Below are 17,072 nucleotides of genomic sequence, written 5' to 3'. Positions count from 1 at the left end.
TTAAATGCCGTGTCGCGCGTTTGAATGCACTATAGATGGAGAAAAAGAACTATCAGCGGCAAAGAACACAAAAGAAAACAGACCTGTTCTTCCGGTGCGGCTGAATAGGATTAACACGTGTTTATCAGCCAGTGTGTTTCGCAGTCGCGCATACTGACCGTTTCGAAAATATCGGGCGATATATCGCTCGCAGAAAGTCACGTGGCCGAGACGCGCCACGCGACGCGACATCTTCCGAAAGTCACTCGGCAACATACCTTGCGCTAAAAAAATTTGCGCAACCAATTCGCGTCGGCGCTATAATAATCGGCGCACAGCAACCAATGTGCAACCGATTGTTGTTGTGTCAAAAATTGAAACTTAAAAAAAAGGTGACGTAAATGGTGTTTTTTTTTTTTTTTTACCGTCAAGTATTATTTCTGTGCAAATGCAAGAACACACATCTGGATAAAAACGCGCTATGAAAAGAAAAGATGTGTGTCTGTCGACAGAGAGAGAGAGAGAGAGAGAGAGTGCCGGACACGTCGACACCGTGAAATGTTGGATACGTGATAACCAACTCACCACCACCTGTGACCGGGGGCATTTCCACCGCGTCCGTTCTCGGTTGTTAACGTCGTCGTGTGATCGTCGTGGGATGACCGTTACGACATTGATGGATACGTGGCTGCGACAATCGGGTATATCATCGACAATGACACCGTCGTCGTCCACACCGTTGTTCGGCGCGCGATGACACGTGGTTGCATGAGCAGTTCTTTTCTTTTTTTTGTTTTATTTTTTTAATTTTCTATCGAGTGCGTCAAAAACGTAAATGAAATGCACGTGGTCGAAATCGAGAATTTCACGCGTATGGTCGCCGGACAGAAGAAGTTTGCGGCTCCCGTTGGAAATTATATAACCTCCGTGTAGAGAACACGATGAGCGATGCGGTCTCTTTCTTTTTTCTCTCTCTCACGTTTTCGATGTTTTCAGACGCGTTAGTAACACCAAACCCGGACGGAATCTAGTGCTGCCGTCGCGCTACGCGCGCGCGAATACCAACCCGCTATACTTTATTGGTAACCACCAGAACAGCGAGAAAACGTTAACGCGAAGATCTTTCGCGACTTTTTCCCGACACGACACCGGCGACACGTCGCGACGTAACGTTCACCGAAACGGGGACGATATGCGATTTTACTACCATATGTTCTCACGGCTCCCAGAGAGCGAGAAAGATCGCGGAGTGTCCCTGAAAACGGAGGGACCTCTCGTCGCCACGATTGGAACCAGTTGAGTGGAACGCGCGAAGAACACAACGCGATACACACGGGGAGGGATTTACCGCGAATGGATTTTTCCTTTTGCCGCCGGTTGTTGTTTTGTCGTTTTATCGCGACTTCCAGATTCGCAACGATCGATGACACAACGTTATCGCACTCCGGCAAACCGACTATTTTTACGATTGCGCGATTACAGTTTCACCAAGCGAGCCAAATGTGTGAAGGAAACGGCTTGCACCGTGATTGCCACATGTACCAACCAGCCGAAGTGACCGCTTCGGTCGGCTTCGTGCCACTTCGGTCGCTTTACGTCTCGTTCACCCGCGGCGTCTCTTTCCAACTTCATTGTCGCGCCTCCGCTATCCCTTTATGCGCACACATATTTGCACGGAAAAGCAAATTTCTTGTTTTTCTTCTTCAACTTGGGCGCGCACAAACGTCACCGATCTCTTTTTCTCGTTTCTATTTGTTTTTGCGCATCGATTTCCATCAATTGAGAAAAATTGACGACGAAACGAGTCAATCAATTTCCGACGAACTCTGATCGTTTTTTGTCTAGCGCGTTAGGTCGTTTTAAATGTCATATTTTACATTTTTTGACGTCGAAAAGCGCGTTCTCTTCCAGGATATTTCAAGCTAAGATTCCATTAGCCCCAAAAATCCATTAACGCTTTTACGCGGCGATTCGATTAGAAAAAATACACGCGCGCAACCGTTTTCTGGCCGCAACGAGAGGTGTTATTCCACTCTAAGAATACCGTTTCACGCGTGCGGAGCGTCGGAATGCAATAACTCAAGTCACGCAAAAAAAAAAAAAAAAAAAATCAACATATTTGCGCAGATTGTCACAATTGTCACAGATTTAAACGCAAATTTACGAAAGTTTCGATCGTCGTCTGAATTCCCACGCTTGTCCTGACGTGCGGAAAAATTCTTGCATGTTTTGGTCGAAACAATTTTGCCGTAAGAAACTATTTTGCGCACTTCCCTCCCCTTTGTGTACTTCCTATTTTCTTAGGTCGGACAAATCGTCGATTTACCGTCGGGATGATTGGATACGTCACGACGACTCGCACGCAGGAAGTTCTGTCTCCCACCTCCGCGTTTATAATAGGCGCGATTCAACAGTTTGTTACACGTCGTGTCGGTCAATCGTGGCCGGCCAACTCTCCTTCGCTCTTCTCCTCCACCTTGCGCGTGTTTATTGTCCCCAAATCCAGATGTAAAAAAAAAAAATCCCGCGTCTCGTTGTTTTACATACGATTGAGCTTACGAGAGAACAGATGGTCCAAAAGAAAAATACGAGAGTATTGAAAACACATCAAACGAGAGCGATAAGCGGATCCGATAAATAAATTGTGAACACGCCGGAGCTTTTGTAGCGCGCAGGAGTGTGTTTACATTAAAGCTGAAGGAGCGAACGAAAGTGAAAGCATATATATTCAAATCAAGTATCGCAATTTAAATATTTCTCTTCAGCCTAAAAAAAAAAAACAATGTCCTTCACAAAAACGTGCCAGTTTTTTTTTTTCAGTTTTACGAGGACTTGATGATTTTTTTGCGTGCATTTACACGTTTATTTATTCGTATAAACGTTGCGAGTTATTTATTTTACATATGTTAGATATGTTCATTAACCATCGACTGATTACTACCGCCGAGAGTAATCGCGAGAAAACGGTTTTTAACGAGATTACAGTAGCCAGGAAAAGAACATTTCTTGTCGTTCCGCATGCACAGCTGGGATTGTCGAACTTGGCGCAGTCCGCGGAGATATAAATTTTGCTTTCACACAGAATGAATGTTGCATATGTAAATGTGGAAAAAGTTTGACGATTAGTTTCTCCGCGGCCGAAACGCGAGAGTTTTCGACTCAAGATTTATTTATCTGCAAATTCGAGTTTCGAAGAGAAAAAAAATGTGTTTTTGCTTCTCTGCGGCATGTTGTGATTTTTTAGGACATTTTTGGCTGTTTTTTTTTTCAGCTTCGAGGAAAAAGATGATATGGTAAGTGTTATCTCGGTGTAAGATATTCTCTTGGTGGACTGGACGCGTTTTTAAGAATTCACATGTAATTGTATAAATTTATTTCTTAAAATATTTGATATGTGAAACACACATACGAAAATGCATCAAACTATGTGGATCGTTAAATTCTTGATTTTTTTTTTTTATCAACTCAAACATATCGTACATGTGTGCTTGAAATAATGTTTCTCGGTGTTTCGAGCGCTGCCGAGAACAACAGCCTTTCCCAGATCCGACATTCTAACTCTGATCCCTTTTTTTTTTTTTTTTTAATTATTTTGAAAACATATCGAAAAGCTTCTACTTTTCTTTGCTACACTCGAGCAAACAGTCACGGGACGCGAGAGGTTAGGTGCGTCACATATGTCCGCAAAAAAAAGTTCACGCGATGAAGGACATTCTCGTGGTACAACACACAGGTAGTGGCCACATGCCGCGCGCGTGGCCGTTCTAACCTCAAACAACGCGTTTTTCAATGTGCATGCGCAACGAGCACAAGCGATCGCTGCGAACAGATCGCAATCGCTTACATATAAATTTTTCTTTTTCAATTCGCGTGCCAACTTAATGCTCGTCGTTATCTCGACGAGAGATAACGTTTCGACAAAACGCGCGGAGAGACGTGTCCTCTGCCGTTGGTTGGAGAGGAGGGAAGGGGAGCGGGGAAAGAGATCGTCGTAAGAGCGGAAAAGCGCGAGAATGTACAATGAATAATTGCATGACGTACCTGGGTTCCCTGGGAATCGAGAATTAACTACAGCACTGTAGGTCTGCGACGGATGGACGAGGGACTGATTTAGTATAATCTGATGATGATGGTGATGAGCACTGGAATGATGTAGCTGTTGGTGCTGCTGCTGTTGTTGCTGCGGATGGTGTTGCGGGTGATGCTGCGAAGAGGGTAGGTGTTTGGAACCCCTTGTCGGCATGCTCATTGCAGACGTGGGCCTCTTCGATGCGGATTGTAAATGCTGGTCGCATTCATAAGTACGTTTTTCCACGTGTTAGGGCAATTTCCACAGGACGGGATAAAAAAAAAAAAAAAATAACTGCACCGTTTCGAAGAAGAACGACCGCGCAAATCTTTGCGTGTATTATATATGTGTGTGTGTGTGCGTATGTGTGGTAGAACAACGCACTTCGCCGTAAGGATCGTTTGTGTGCGGATCGTTCGCGATCGCTACAAATTGCGGAAACGTTCGCGTCTAGATGTAAGCCTGCGCGCGCGCGCGCGCAATCGTTCAGATGATCCTTTGCCACACGACCCGCGACGTCCGTGACGTTTCATGTGGCGCAATTCTCGCCGTTTGCACGTTTTTGTATCGTCTTATCGACAATTGTGATTTATCGTTTAAATTTTCTTTCCAACAACGCCGTTACGGTTCTTCGCGGGTGTACGTTGTATCTCACCCGCTCGTAAAATTAACGATATTGTAACGCATAATCGCGCGCACACTCGGTCGGTTATGCTAAACCGTTTCCCGAAACGAAGACTGAAAAAACAAGACTGAACTATCGCGTATCCACGAGTCAGAGCGCCACACGAGCGAGCCACCACCGATGAGACATGAACGACACGATGTTCGGACACTTAGTGTTGCTTCTTGCTTGCCGAGACTGGAAGCGGGAATGTTTTCGAGCTGTGCGCACATTGGCAAACAATCGCGACCAATCGGAAGAGTCGTTGCTGCGCATTTGGGCCGGTACTGTCCGACATCGGGCCGAATGAGAGGCCGTGGCCCGGGTTAACGCGTCTCTCGATTCGTTGTTCTTCTCCCTCTCGCTCTCACCGTCAAAATTTTCAACGCCACGAGAATGGGGTGAATTGTGAACCGGTCGAGTGGGAGGAAGGGCGTACTTTGATTAAGTTCTACTTGGCGCTCGCAACGATCGCGAGCGTAAGCCGTGTCCACAATGTTCAGTCGCATTCGTCGATTTGACGATTATGGTCAATACGATTGGACAATGTAGACACGGCCTATATGCTTACCAAAGTCGTTGCCAAGTGAAACCTACCGTTCGAAGCATCATTCTGTCTTCATTTTTCGCGAGAAGTAGACAAAGATGGATTGATGCTTCGAAGCATTTGTAGTGTGGCTTGAACCTTATCTGGACAATTTTGTTCGAAAAAAACAGCTCCAATCCTTAGTGTGATACGAGTTTAATAGCAAAGGTAGTTGATACACATACAACATAACCTTTACAGATAGACGCAGGTTTGCCTAATAATTCCTTTTGTTTGTCATTTTATATTTTTCCTCGACTCGTTGAAGATGAGTACTCATGGAAGAGCTGAAACCGATAGGCTTAGGAAGAATCTGGAGGAACAATTGGATCGACTTGTGCAACAATTAGAAGACCTGGAAGAAGACAGGTTAGAATAAGCTTTGCTTATTTCAATTTTTGTGCAAATTACAACATCTGATTTGAGAAGCAGTGTGTTTGTGTACTTCTCAGGACTATCTTATAATTTTTCTTTATTATTAGTCTCGCAAAATATCAGCCACAATAGCACATTTTTGTTTTGTTTTCATTTGCAAAATACACAAGCTCTGTGTTATTTCAACAATCGCTTGTTTTGTTAACAGAGTTTCTTTAGATGAGACAGATTACCAAGAATGTAAAGAAGACACAATGGCACAACTTCGTGAGTTTAACGACAGACTGCAAAGAATGATATCTGGAGATATGACCTTAGTCAATGAACTTGGTGCAATACAATTGGTACATATTGGCACATATATGTACGTATTCGCATAGTTGTATATTTTTTTATGGAGAATGTGTTAATTGTAAATAGGCAACTCAAGCTGCTATCAGTGCTGCTTTCCAAACACCAGCTGTAATAAGAATGTTTGGTAAACGTGAGCCTGATGGACTTAAAGAACATCTCTTACAAATTGATCGTGATGTAAAATTAGGAAAATTAAGTAAAGAAGCTGCTGATTGCCAACGCGGAGAAATATTAAGTGCATTAAGGCAGCTTGGAGAGAAATTGGAACCTTCTGAATTACAGTTGTTGGAACGATTATCCTTAAATAGTGTAGATACCACCAGGTATGTACAAGTTACAGAAACAGTAGGAAAGAGTAAAATGGCTCTAGATGTAGTGGGGAAGGAAGTTAGAGCTACCCAAGATACTTAAAGTGTATCAAAGTCATACAATTAATGATATCAACACTGTTGTTATTAAATATTTCCTTTTTTTAACTTGTTGCTAACAGTTTTCAAGTTTTCTCTTATTGAGCAATTGCTTTGCGAACTTTATATATATATATATATATATATATATATATAAAATTTATATATAGCTTTGATATATATTGTTATGCAATATTTAGTGAGATAAATGTATTTAAATATTTGTGATTTAATGTATAATTACATCAATATATAGCTACTTAGTGTATATATAATTTATATAAATATATATAAAAGGAAACTATATGGAAATAATTTCAAAGATTATAAACGCATGTTTCATATTATTCATAGAATTGTGTTTGTTACATAAATCATACATTAAATATACTGATAATTCTCACATAATAATTGTCTCATTGTCTAAGAAAATTACAATTTTAATCGACGTTTTGGGAATTACCTGAAACGACTTTTGTTTTTTACTGAAGTAAAGTATCCTAACAACATAATACGTCAAACGTAATATAAACGTGCGATTAATCACATATTCGATTACATAAAAAATGAGTTCACGTTACAACTAATTTATAGTAAACATATAAATGACAGAAGAATGATGATCCATTATCATATAGAAAATAAATGGAGTTACACATATAGTTATATCTATTAAAAACTTGATGTTAAGATTGCATATGGAACAAAATTTCATCTAACTTCATCTAGGAAACGATCAAATCAAAACAACTAACAAGTTCGAGACTGTCGAGATAGGGGATTTAGATTTTTACTTTTGAAAAACAATCACTTATAAAAACAAAGTATGTGTACATTTTGTATAATCGGCATTTGAAATTTTTTACATCTGTTCTGTAATATATCCTGATTTTTGTTTTTTTTTGTCTCTTCAATCTTTAACAAAAGATCTATCGATATCTTTTTACTTCACATGTGATCTCTCTTTCTCTCTCTTACAATTATCACTTCGGAATTTCTCACTGAAATTTGTTGTACAAATATCAATGTATGAAATTTATATTGTAAAAACTTCTCTCTGTGTTATATGGACTTGATACAGATAAAATCAGATTTTTAAGATTCACTTACAATAGAAGAATTCTTCCGTTTACGGAAGTTTGCAAAGGCATGTTGGATCGGTGTTAAGAATACATTAATGTGCTTCTGCGAGCTATCTTTACGCAAATACACACACACACACATATATATATACACGTACACAGCCAAGTATATATACATACAGAGGTGTATACACATAGCTTATATATCTCCGACACATTACACAACTTTTATTACATACAAGAATTTTTTCGGTCTAGAGATTTTACAATTTATTTTAATTACATATTTATCTTTTTTCGTACATCTAAAAATTTATTTCGTTATACATGTATGTGTGTGAAATGTTTTGGTTTTTTTTTTAATTACTTGTCAATGTGTAGGAACTATTATTTTTACAAATAAGTAAAAGATAGAAAATGCCTCATGATCATCATATCACGATCTGTATAATAATCAGAATTGTTGCAACAATACATTAATTGTTTATTACAGGGATTATTTTCAGTGTAGTGACTATTTCAGAATTTGCTAAGTGCCGTAATGTATGTTTGTTTTAAGAAGCCATGATATATTGGTAAATTGAGAGTAATTTAAAACTTGTAATAAGAATTAATAGTGTAACTTCTTTTTTCTCTGACTCTTCTCTATTTTGTATAAAAACATACATAAAAAAAAAAGTATATTAGAATATTTCTATAAAATCTATTTCTATTTTTAAAAGACACAGGGACTTTTTACAAGCGCTCTGTATATTGCATACGGAGCTCTTGAAATAAACATCGAGCCCCACTCGATTATCCCGTGCATATAAGAGAACGGTATACGTAATGCGGGTACCCACAATAAACAACCGTAGCTGAGATAAAAGAAATAAGAAAGTAGACGTAAACGCGTTAAGTGAGTTAACAGAAAAAACTTTTTTTTTTTTTTTTTTATTAATATAAAAGGCGCAGATAAATAAGCTTCTATGGTTTCTGCACGCGTCAAGTCGTGGTTAGAAGCGATCATTGTGCTGCTTTTCTGAGAATCAAGTCCCGATTAGCAATTACTTGCTGCGTTGTTTCTCTTGTCGACGCGCTGGCTCTTCTCAAGTGCGACAGTGCCATTCTCTTCTTATTCTTTCTTAAATATTGCAGAAGCAACGACAAACATATTTTTTTTCCCAAATAGTTTGACTGTTCTTTTTGAATATTTTCTTACATCACGCACACACACATATACATACGCACATACGTACATACATACATGTACACATAAACACAAACATGCGCGCGCGTATGCACGCACACACTGGGTAATCAATATAATTCATTAACGTTTACGTCTGCATACTCTTTTATGTTCGCGCTGCCAATGAACTTGTTGACAATCGGTGCTGCAATACGCGGTGTTCCAGCAACAATGATATATCGCTTCGGCTTCACAATTGTAACACTGCAAAATAAATATATATATTGTGTTTAAACAAAATTATCATCCCAAACGTTTAAATTTTAATAAAAGTGCGCGAAAACAAGAATAAACTTACCCATTGTTTTTTCTTGATGTCAGATACCATTTGTTGATGTCTCTCGGTTAATTGTCGCAATTCTTTGGCATGTTCGGCTTGCAATCTTTCAAGTTCCTTACACTTTTCAAGCTCTAATTCACGGCGTAATTTGTCAAGTGTTGTTATTGTTGCCGTTGGCTGTTCCGAAGTTCTGCGTTCTCGTTTGATCTATAAATTTACAGTTATTGAGAGGTGATTGCGAGACATTACCTTGATGTATTATTGGCACGTCTAACTGAAAACTCACCTTGGTGGGAAGCGTTTCCGTTTGGACTTGTTCGGTCTGTACGAGGACGCATTTCGATCGCGGTTCTTGCGAACTTGATGTAACCATGTCCTCCTGTGAACCTTCCTTCTTCAAACCTTGCGGGCACGTGCTCGTTATCTCTCTAGTTGGTTCATCTTCCGCTACCGGTAAACAAGGCACTTGGCTCTCTTCGTCCTTGTCATTTGTCTTCAGAGCGTCGTCTTTGTTATCGGTTTCGTCGTTCGCTTGCGTCTCGGTATTGCCGTCTGTACTTAAGCGTTCGACTTTAACTCTCAAGTCTTTAATCAGTTGCTTTGGCGAATTAGAATTGTGCGACGTGTTCCTCGAACTCGATTCCATCTTCCGCAGTTTCGCAGACGTAGGGCCATCTGCGGAATCTTCCTTGTTCTTGCCCAACTTTTGTAACAAGTTCTGATGGTGTTTTAGTTCTTCGAAGGCTCTGTTCCAAGCCGTGGATTTTTTTACCTGTAAAAGAACAATTTTGATTTTACAAAGAAACAAAGAAGAGATGTTCTCTTTTCTCAGTTATATAGCGATACCAAATCTACCTGTAGACTTTGCAACGACGATGTGATTGGTCGAATGAAGACCTTCTCGATGTTAGCTCTCATATGATGACCTCCGAAAAAACGTACGTCATATATATTGCCGTTAACTTGCATAACTTTAGCAGGCCAATACGGATATCCCTTTTGTTTTGCATAAACCAATTGATGAGGAGGATCGCATGGTATGCAGAACCAAAATTTTTCAGATTTCTCATTTGATATGCGATAACAATCCGCGCAACGGCGAATTTCTTGAAGATCGTAACAACAGTCGCGATACATCGTGTTGCCCATCTCCCCGACCACACTGTGAGCTGCCAAAATTACGAAACAATAACATAACATTGAGAGAATGCTATATAAATCAAGCTATAAATCTCTTACCTCCGTGATATACTAAGATGTTGTGTAAGATATTGTGGGCGTCAGCCTCGAATTCGGCCAGATTGTTGTACTCATTTTTGTTCGTTTTAGCATCCATTATCGCCAGATCCATGTGATGCTTTATGAGAATCCCCGGTCGCCATGCGTCTTCGCCCTCGCTGACCCAGGTCGGTCCGGAGAAGCCATTGGGCGGTGTGACAATTGGTCCGTTGTTAAAAACAATAGTGCGATTTGTAATCTCCGGTGGTAATTTTGCCTTCAAGTGGCCGCACGTGAAACTGAGAATGTGATTGAGCTCGGTCTTGTCGGGATACACGTCGGTATTTATTTTCTGCAACATTTGTATTTTTGACAATACATTCAAAACCAATCAGTACGTGTGAATAAACAAAGTAACAAAAACTTTGGATAAACATTAGAGGCACTTACACTCACTGTCACAAGATCCTAGTTTATTAACAAAAGTTTAACAGGTCTCTTTAGCAGAGAATTCACGCACGTACCTCGCAAAAGTTGCAAATCTTCAATTTTGTAGAGCTAGGTACATGACATTCCGGATGATACACTCTGTGGCACTTTTCGCAACATTCGACCGCACCTGCCTTTTGGCATTTACAACAATACCAATCGTGAGTATCATTCTCTGATGTGCCTACTGGCGGTAATCTGTAACTTTCTTGTTCGATACCGCTTTTCGTGGACACTTTCTTCACCAGAACTAGACCGTCCTCGACCGTCTTGGCGAGTTCCTCTTGAGCTTCTTGCTCTGTCAAACCATAAACCCGAACGAGATGTCGTATCATACGATCATTGTTGGGCAAAGTCCTTTGATGTACCGCAACCTTGATTGTGTCCCAAATTCGCTGAGTGTTAGACGGATCGCTTTTGCGACGCACAGACATATTGTCAGTCATAAACTGTAAACACAAAACAATATCTTACAATACTCGACGTTCCTCGATAAATGCTGATTTGTGTGTTCTGTCATATATAATTTAAAACATATAAAGAGTAAAAAAAAAAGAATATTAAAAGTTTGCGATGGTGTAGTCTAGCATAAATGTGATCGATCTGTCATTCGCGCTTAAACAGATAAACACTGCGTACCCTCATTACTGTCAGTAAATACAGTTATTACAAATTACAAGTGCAAAACTACCTGAGTACCCACATCAATGTGCAAGAACCCATATAATTGTTCTAACGGAGGCTTTAGTCAGATTATTTCCATCAACCTTAAGGTGCGGTTCTTTCACCCGTTTGGAAACGTTTTTAACGTTTTCAATCGAACGTCATCTTCAACGTGCTCTCGCGATATGCATTCTACAGTGATAGGCTACATCCTGATGCTGGCCAGTTTTGTCACACTTGCGTTCTTACTACAAAGAGGCTGCAAACACAAAAAAACGTCGCCGTTCTACGTGTTATCGATGTCTGATGTGTTCAGTACCATATTGACGGCTGTCGTACTGCTCGCGCTTCACAGTGAGGCTGGAATAAAATTAAGTTACAACTGGCAGAACTACACACGCAACGCGATCAATCGCACATGGATGCTTGGAGAAGAAGAAGAAGAAGAAAAAGAAGAAGATACGTACCGATTTCCATTTCTACAGAATTATCATCTGTATAGAACGGCTAACAAGGACAAGGATCTCAATGTAACTGTTACATGCGACATGAACGACATATTAATGCAATACGGAATGTTACTTGGCGCATTAACAAACGCATTCGTGTCTGTGCTGACTTTCGCCGCACAATGCAATCTGAGTGCGGCGCACATAAGAAAGACATGTTCTAACATTCAACGTGAAGCAAAGCAAGTCACACGGAGAGGAAAAAAAACGGAGGACGAACAACTATCGGCGTTCCAACAGAGAATTATTGATAGTAACAATAGCGGCGGCAGTTATATAAGCAGAATTACGAAAATCTTCAAGTCTCAAACATCAAGAAAAAACGACAAAAAGTCTGTTTGTTTTCTCCTTACGAGTCACTGGCTCGTGCCATTCTTCGTAGTGGGAACGTTGTACACCGCGGAACACGAGGATACAAACATAATTCGCCGTACAGAAGACATTGAGTGCGTGTTCCAAAGTAACTTTCCCACGAGCAGCTTTTATACATTTTCAGATGTTGATGTCAATACGAAGATTGACGTCAACCCTGTCACGTCAGTGGAAAACAATTCTTTCGTTAACGAATACTTATTGACCGCAAGCAGCATTGAAGTAGATAAGGTAGTGTCTAAAGTTCAAGATATTATCAACCAGGCGCTAAATTATACAGGCAATTCTACGGTAAGTTTCAAGCTCTTCAACAATTCTACACTACAAAATTTAGTCGAATTAAATGGTACATTGATGACAAATCAAAATGTCCGCAACTTGATGTCGAACAGAAACATTAACTTCAGCCAAGAAATGTTTCACGATCTACTAAGAAATATGTCGGAGGATGCTTTCACGAGATCAGATGGTGTACAAGCATCAGTCGAAAACAAGGACCCTGAGGAAGTCGCACAGATATACTTCGCAAGCGCAGATAAAAAAAGAACTAAAAGGCTCATCAATTTCTTCAACAGACGAACCAAAACATTCATTTCCACCAATCGGACATACAACGACATCATAATGAAACATCTTCAAGCTGCCAGCGCAAACGCTGTAAAACAGAGAGACAATTCGGCGGATCGTGTCGCGAACAGAAGGCAGAATTCGATCAGAGATCACTTCTTCAGCGAACGCGATAATCTTCATCAGTATTTCGATACCATCGTGCAAAACAACTCGTTGCACATGACCAACAAGTGTTTCGTTTCAAACAACTTTCTGAAACTACACTTGTTTGTATTGTTCTTCGCTTTTTACTTCTTGTCGATTCTACTCTCTTGCGTGTTGCAACTGCGAGGAAAGCACACGTGTCGGAATGCGCTCGCATTGATGAACGCGACTACTGATCCAATGTCTGATCCTTCCAGAAACGAGAACGATAATTGGGCAACAACCGTGAATAAATCTCGTTCGGAATCTCGGTTTTCCACAAACATGCAAGACGAAAGAAGTTGTCGCGAGGATTCAACAGAGGAAACGAACATATCGCACGTAGCGAGAGACAATCACAGCGGTGGCAATAGCGCAGATGTGCAAACAAATAAGGAAGATTTCACGAAACTACAAAAGAACAGTATAATCTTGGAGATAGACTGCATCATGAGAATATCAAATATCGTGAAATTATGTTTGATCCTCTGCGTAATTCTCTGGACTCCGATATTCCTGGAGATTCTACTGAAGGTGCTGACTTGCAATCACACGCCTCAATGGTTAACGGACGTTACATTTTCAAGTGCATGTTTCTTTAGCGTTCTGAGACATGCTGTCAATGTGAACATAATAAAAATTCAAGAAATCTGCGGCAACACAAAAGAAAACAGAATACACCCAATCAAATCAACCTAATGTGTTCCCCTGAGACTTGCATCAAGTATAAACTAATATAAGATTCGATATTACTCAAAGAATTTAAAAAAAAAAAAAAAAAAACAATTACACATATACTTAAATAGTAATTAATACAGATGACAATAATGTATCCACTCAACGCTAGTAACAATCATACACATGTGTATTTGGCTCCTTCAATTCTGTGAACATATAAAATAAATTCTTTTCTTTTCGTGGTCGCGAGTCTTTGTACATTTCCGCATACAGAGCACTTAGGTATGTTTTTGTGACACCACTCTAATTGTTATTTACAATATTTAAAATATATTTTTCGCTAACTCTTGCACGCATAAATGGCAAATACAAAGTTCCAATTAGATAATTATTCTTACATGTGTATTTTACATGGAAAAATATTTAGTATGTAAAATATACAAATTACAATTTGTGCTTATATATATATACTACATTCTGTAATATTCACAAAGATATTTGTATGTGTGTGTGCATGTGTGTGTAAACGTATAAGCAACAAGTTAAACCCACAAGTGGAATATTCTATTGTTTTTTTTTTTTTTTTTTTAACGGCTATATAACGGGCGTCTGTCCATACAACAATTAACAAGAGAATGTTCGCTTACTCTGTATCGCTTATCGCGACTGGTCGAAACGCTGTATAGATAATCACACAAGCTGCGAGGCTGTGTCCCGAGTCAGAAGTGACACTGGTTCCAACGGAAAGATTAATTTTACAGCTTCGCGACTTTGTTATTACTGCAAAATAGAATGCACTTTTTCGCGGTCGCTCACACACAGCCGCGAAGAATAACAAAAAGCTGACAATAATTTATGTCAAAGATGCTAGCACTGTGCGCACGTCACGAGTTCACCTTAACCTCCTCGACGAGGAGCTCGTTACTGCGCGCGCAACTTATATAATTTGTACGTGTACATACAATACATATGTACCATCGACAAGAAAGTGTGTTTGCGAATCGCGCGACAGAAATTGCAATTTGAATTGAACACACATGTCATCAATGTAAAAAAGACTCGTTTGAGAAACGGAAAAAAATCTTTGATAATTTCACGAGTACTTGTATGAGAGTCGATTAATAAATATCCGAAATTAGACGCTCGGATTTTTGACAACGCACCAGCTCGCGCAACGACCTTGTGTGTGATTTCCGTTTATTTCGAATCTGAAAAAAAAAAAATGGAAAGACGTTTTTGACTAACGAAGTTATCGATGCCGTAAATGGCTATCTCGACGAGCTGCGAGCACGAATATCACGCGCGAATAACGAGTCGGCGTTTGAAATTCGATCTGAAGAATGAAACTTAATAGCAATACGATACCGTAGTTATCTGTGCGTCGTTTCGGGTACTTATCAATCGCTCCACGTATCAATTTTGAGAAACACACCCATTCGTCTACATCTATTGTTTATTCGTGTCGAAGTAGAATATTATTTCTGTTTGTGTGTATATATAATAATATATAATGTGTATGTGCGAATAGTTTTACATAGGAGCTCTCCGGTTCTCACTTCTCAAGATCGTCGATTTCTGCTTCTCCACTTCCGCTGTTATCAGAACTCGCGACGATCACGCAGAACGAATATACTTTATTAATACGTACAGTATTTTTATCCAAGATTCTTGTCAGAGAATGAGAAAAAGACAATGTGAGAAGCGTGAGTTGATGAGGAACTTTGCTGTACAGAGTCGCTGTTCTTGACGTTTTTTCTCGTGCCGATTCTCCATTACTGTAAATTCGCTATGCGTCCAAAACTTCACACAAGCGTAGGAATCACGTATCGCCAAAGAGTAGGAATGGAAGGGGCATGGTCGGAATAGCGGTCTTACCGTAGTCCCAACTCGTCAAGAATAGCGGAGTCCGACTGTGTGTGTGTGTGTGTGTACACACACAGCAGTACAATAAATATAAAACAAAAAAAGAAGTTAATTAGCGACGAATCAAAACATACTAAAGACAAATGACAAGAAAACAAGATTTAATGAAGGTCTAAGATTTGCTTCAAATTGCAGTATAAGTCCGTGGCATCATTCCACAATAAGATTTGCGCTTTTGTTGATTCGTTGGAAGGTATCGAGTCCAATATGCTGACGAGCGCGTAACATTTTCGCGCACACGCCAGGTCCGTTTCCAAAAGACGCATGAGCGGGCAGAAATCGTTTTGTCCGTCGCCAACGTAGACGATTTTCTCAAAGCACTTGCCTTGGACGCGTCTCTCTCTAACGTAATCCATCAATATCTGACCCTTGCAGAGATTGATGCTGCTCAATTTACACGTGTGCTGCGTGTGATACATGCCCACTCGCATCTTACCGTCGTCGTCGTACCAGGCCGGATTGGTGAAGACGCGCGACACCAGGTGCTCAAGCTTCTTGCTTTTCAGCCAACGGTCTATGAATATGCTATTGGAATCGCTAATGATGATGATCTCGTGACCGTTTTTGCTCAAAGATTCGAGAAGCGTCTCGATTCCCCTCACCGCTGGAATGTTAACAATTGCGTTCTCGATTGTTCTCGCGTCAATGGAATTCTCGTGCAACAGCTCGAAGATTTTGTTCATGTAAGCGATCCATCCGCTGGACTTGTACAAGTCCTTAACGTCTTCGGGTATCTTCCACTCCGGCAATAATTTTCGCGCCACCACATCGGTATTGTTGTCGCAAATGGTGTGGTCGAAATCGAACGCCGCGAGCACGCCGGTGCGATTCATCTACATCAAAACGCAATTGTCACACGTTACACACACCAGTCAAAATTTCATTATCAAATTTTTGTCACTTTCTCGTGTTTTACTTTGTTAGTTTTTTTTGTTTGTTTAAATTTCTCAAAGGCTTCCACAATTTATTTCCTTATTTCGAAGACAAGACTAGTATTGTTAGCAAAACTATTCCTTTCTCTCTCCCTCGGCTGTGAAGTCGCTTGTGAAGAACCAACTGTGACTGACAAAATTACGGTAAACAGTGTTCTTATATAAATAAGCCGCTCACGTAAATAAATATACCAAAAATTGTAAACAAGGGAATGGTTGTCTCTTTGTATTGTGATTCCTGAAATAACCTCTTGGCCAACAATCAACGTCGCTCATCCATCCCGGCGTCGGTGGATTATTGCCATAATATTGCACATTGTTGTCACGGACGTAGTTTATGTCGCACGGTGACAGGTGATGCTCAACGGCTATCTCCTTTTAAGGTCTTTTTACGATTTGCGTGCACGACCCATGAAATTGATCAAAATAAAGCCGCGAACACACGAAAACATTTGCCGATAATCTAAAACAAGTGGCACAACGTGCGTCTCTCTCTCTCTCTCTCTCT

General features: G+C 40.2%; 4 protein-coding genes across 10 annotated transcripts in view; 1 reads left to right on the top strand and 3 right to left on the bottom strand.

The window, feature by feature from the left end:
* LOC109854054 (eukaryotic translation initiation factor 4 gamma 1-like) overlaps positions 1-5,022 on the bottom strand; it is a 39,072-nt gene extending 34,050 nt beyond the window's left edge. The window contains exon 1 of one of the 2 annotated variants that reach the window (XM_020426762.1): positions 4,021-5,022. In XM_020426762.1, coding sequence (XP_020282351.1) covers positions 4,021-4,228 — 208 coding nt within the window. In that variant the 5' untranslated portion in view covers positions 4,229-5,022. Of the gene's footprint in view, positions 1-564; positions 1,471-4,020 lie in introns of those variants that run through there. The other variant, XM_020426763.1, reaches the window with a different exon arrangement.
* A 313-nt stretch (positions 5,023-5,335) lies between these two features.
* LOC109854055 (protein LZIC-like) lies at positions 5,336-6,547 on the top strand. The gene is made up of 3 exons (XM_020426764.1): positions 5,336-5,667; positions 5,882-6,017; positions 6,094-6,547. The coding sequence occupies exons 1-3, from the start codon at positions 5,567-5,569 to the stop codon at positions 6,436-6,438; spliced, it is 582 nt and encodes a 193-aa protein (XP_020282353.1). The 5' UTR covers positions 5,336-5,566; the 3' UTR covers positions 6,439-6,547.
* Positions 6,548-8,729: 2,182 nt separating this feature from the next.
* On the bottom strand, positions 8,730-17,054 carry LOC109853990 (zinc finger MYND domain-containing protein 11). 6 transcript variants are annotated; one of them, XM_020426641.1, is made up of 8 exons: positions 14,357-14,445; positions 11,426-11,656; positions 10,770-11,183; positions 10,267-10,597; positions 9,883-10,196; positions 9,314-9,799; positions 9,046-9,234; positions 8,730-8,951 (listed from the first exon to the last, which is right to left on the bottom strand). In XM_020426641.1, exons 3-8 carry the CDS (start codon positions 11,178-11,180, stop codon positions 8,829-8,831), a joined length of 1,854 nt encoding a protein of 617 aa, XP_020282230.1. In that variant the 5' UTR covers positions 11,181-11,183; positions 11,426-11,656; positions 14,357-14,445; the 3' UTR covers positions 8,730-8,828. The 6 variants fall into 6 exon arrangements, with proteins under 6 accessions (XP_020282230.1, XP_020282229.1, XP_020282225.1 ...); XM_020426640.1 differs by lacking the exon at positions 14,357-14,445 and adding an exon at positions 11,865-12,248 and having other exon boundaries at positions 11,426-11,757; XM_020426636.1 differs by lacking the exons at positions 11,426-11,656; positions 14,357-14,445 and adding an exon at positions 16,757-17,054.
* LOC109853991 (pyridoxal phosphate phosphatase PHOSPHO2) lies at positions 14,280-16,837 on the bottom strand. Its single transcript, XM_020426643.1, has 2 exons — positions 16,549-16,837; positions 14,280-16,465 (listed from the first exon to the last, which is right to left on the bottom strand). Exon 2 carries the CDS (start codon positions 16,463-16,465, stop codon positions 15,734-15,736), a length of 732 nt encoding a protein of 243 aa, XP_020282232.1. The 5' UTR covers positions 16,549-16,837; the 3' UTR covers positions 14,280-15,733.
* Positions 17,055-17,072: the final 18 nt, after the last annotated feature.

The sequence above is a fragment of the Pseudomyrmex gracilis genome, unplaced genomic scaffold (assembly GCF_002006095.1).
Source record: "Pseudomyrmex gracilis isolate BER0280 unplaced genomic scaffold, ASM200609v1 scaffold_58, whole genome shotgun sequence".
Lineage (NCBI taxonomy): Eukaryota > Metazoa > Arthropoda > Insecta > Hymenoptera > Formicidae > Pseudomyrmex > Pseudomyrmex gracilis.
Note: the sequence above shows the minus strand (reverse complement) of the source record. Positions and strands in the feature narration are given on the sequence as shown.

Bases quoted from the DNA above. Each gene is read 5' to 3' on its own strand.
- LOC109854055 (XM_020426764.1), top strand. From the start codon at position 5,567: ATGAGTACTCATGGAAGAGCTGAAACCGATAGGCTTAGGAAGAATCTG. The intron at 5,668-5,881 runs GTTAGAATAAGC...TTTTGTTAACAG, and splicing joins GAAGACCTGGAAGAAGACAG to AGTTTCTTTAGATGAGACAG. The intron at 6,018-6,093 runs GTACATATTGGC...AATTGTAAATAG, and splicing joins AACTTGGTGCAATACAATTG to GCAACTCAAGCTGCTATCAG.
- LOC109853991 (XM_020426643.1), bottom strand. From the start codon at position 16,465: ATGAATCGCACCGGCGTGCTCGCGGCGTTCGATTTCGACCACACCATT.
- LOC109853990 (XM_020426636.1), bottom strand. From the start codon at position 16,840: ATGAGCGACGTTGATTGTTGGCCAAGAGGTTATTTCAGGAATCACAAT. The intron at 9,800-9,882 runs GTAGATTTGGTA...GTTCTTTTACAG, and splicing joins CGTCGTTGCAAAGTCTACAG to GTAAAAAAATCCACGGCTTG. The intron at 8,952-9,045 runs GTAAGTTTATTC...TTTATTTTGCAG, and splicing joins ACATCAAGAAAAAACAATGG to TGTTACAATTGTGAAGCCGA.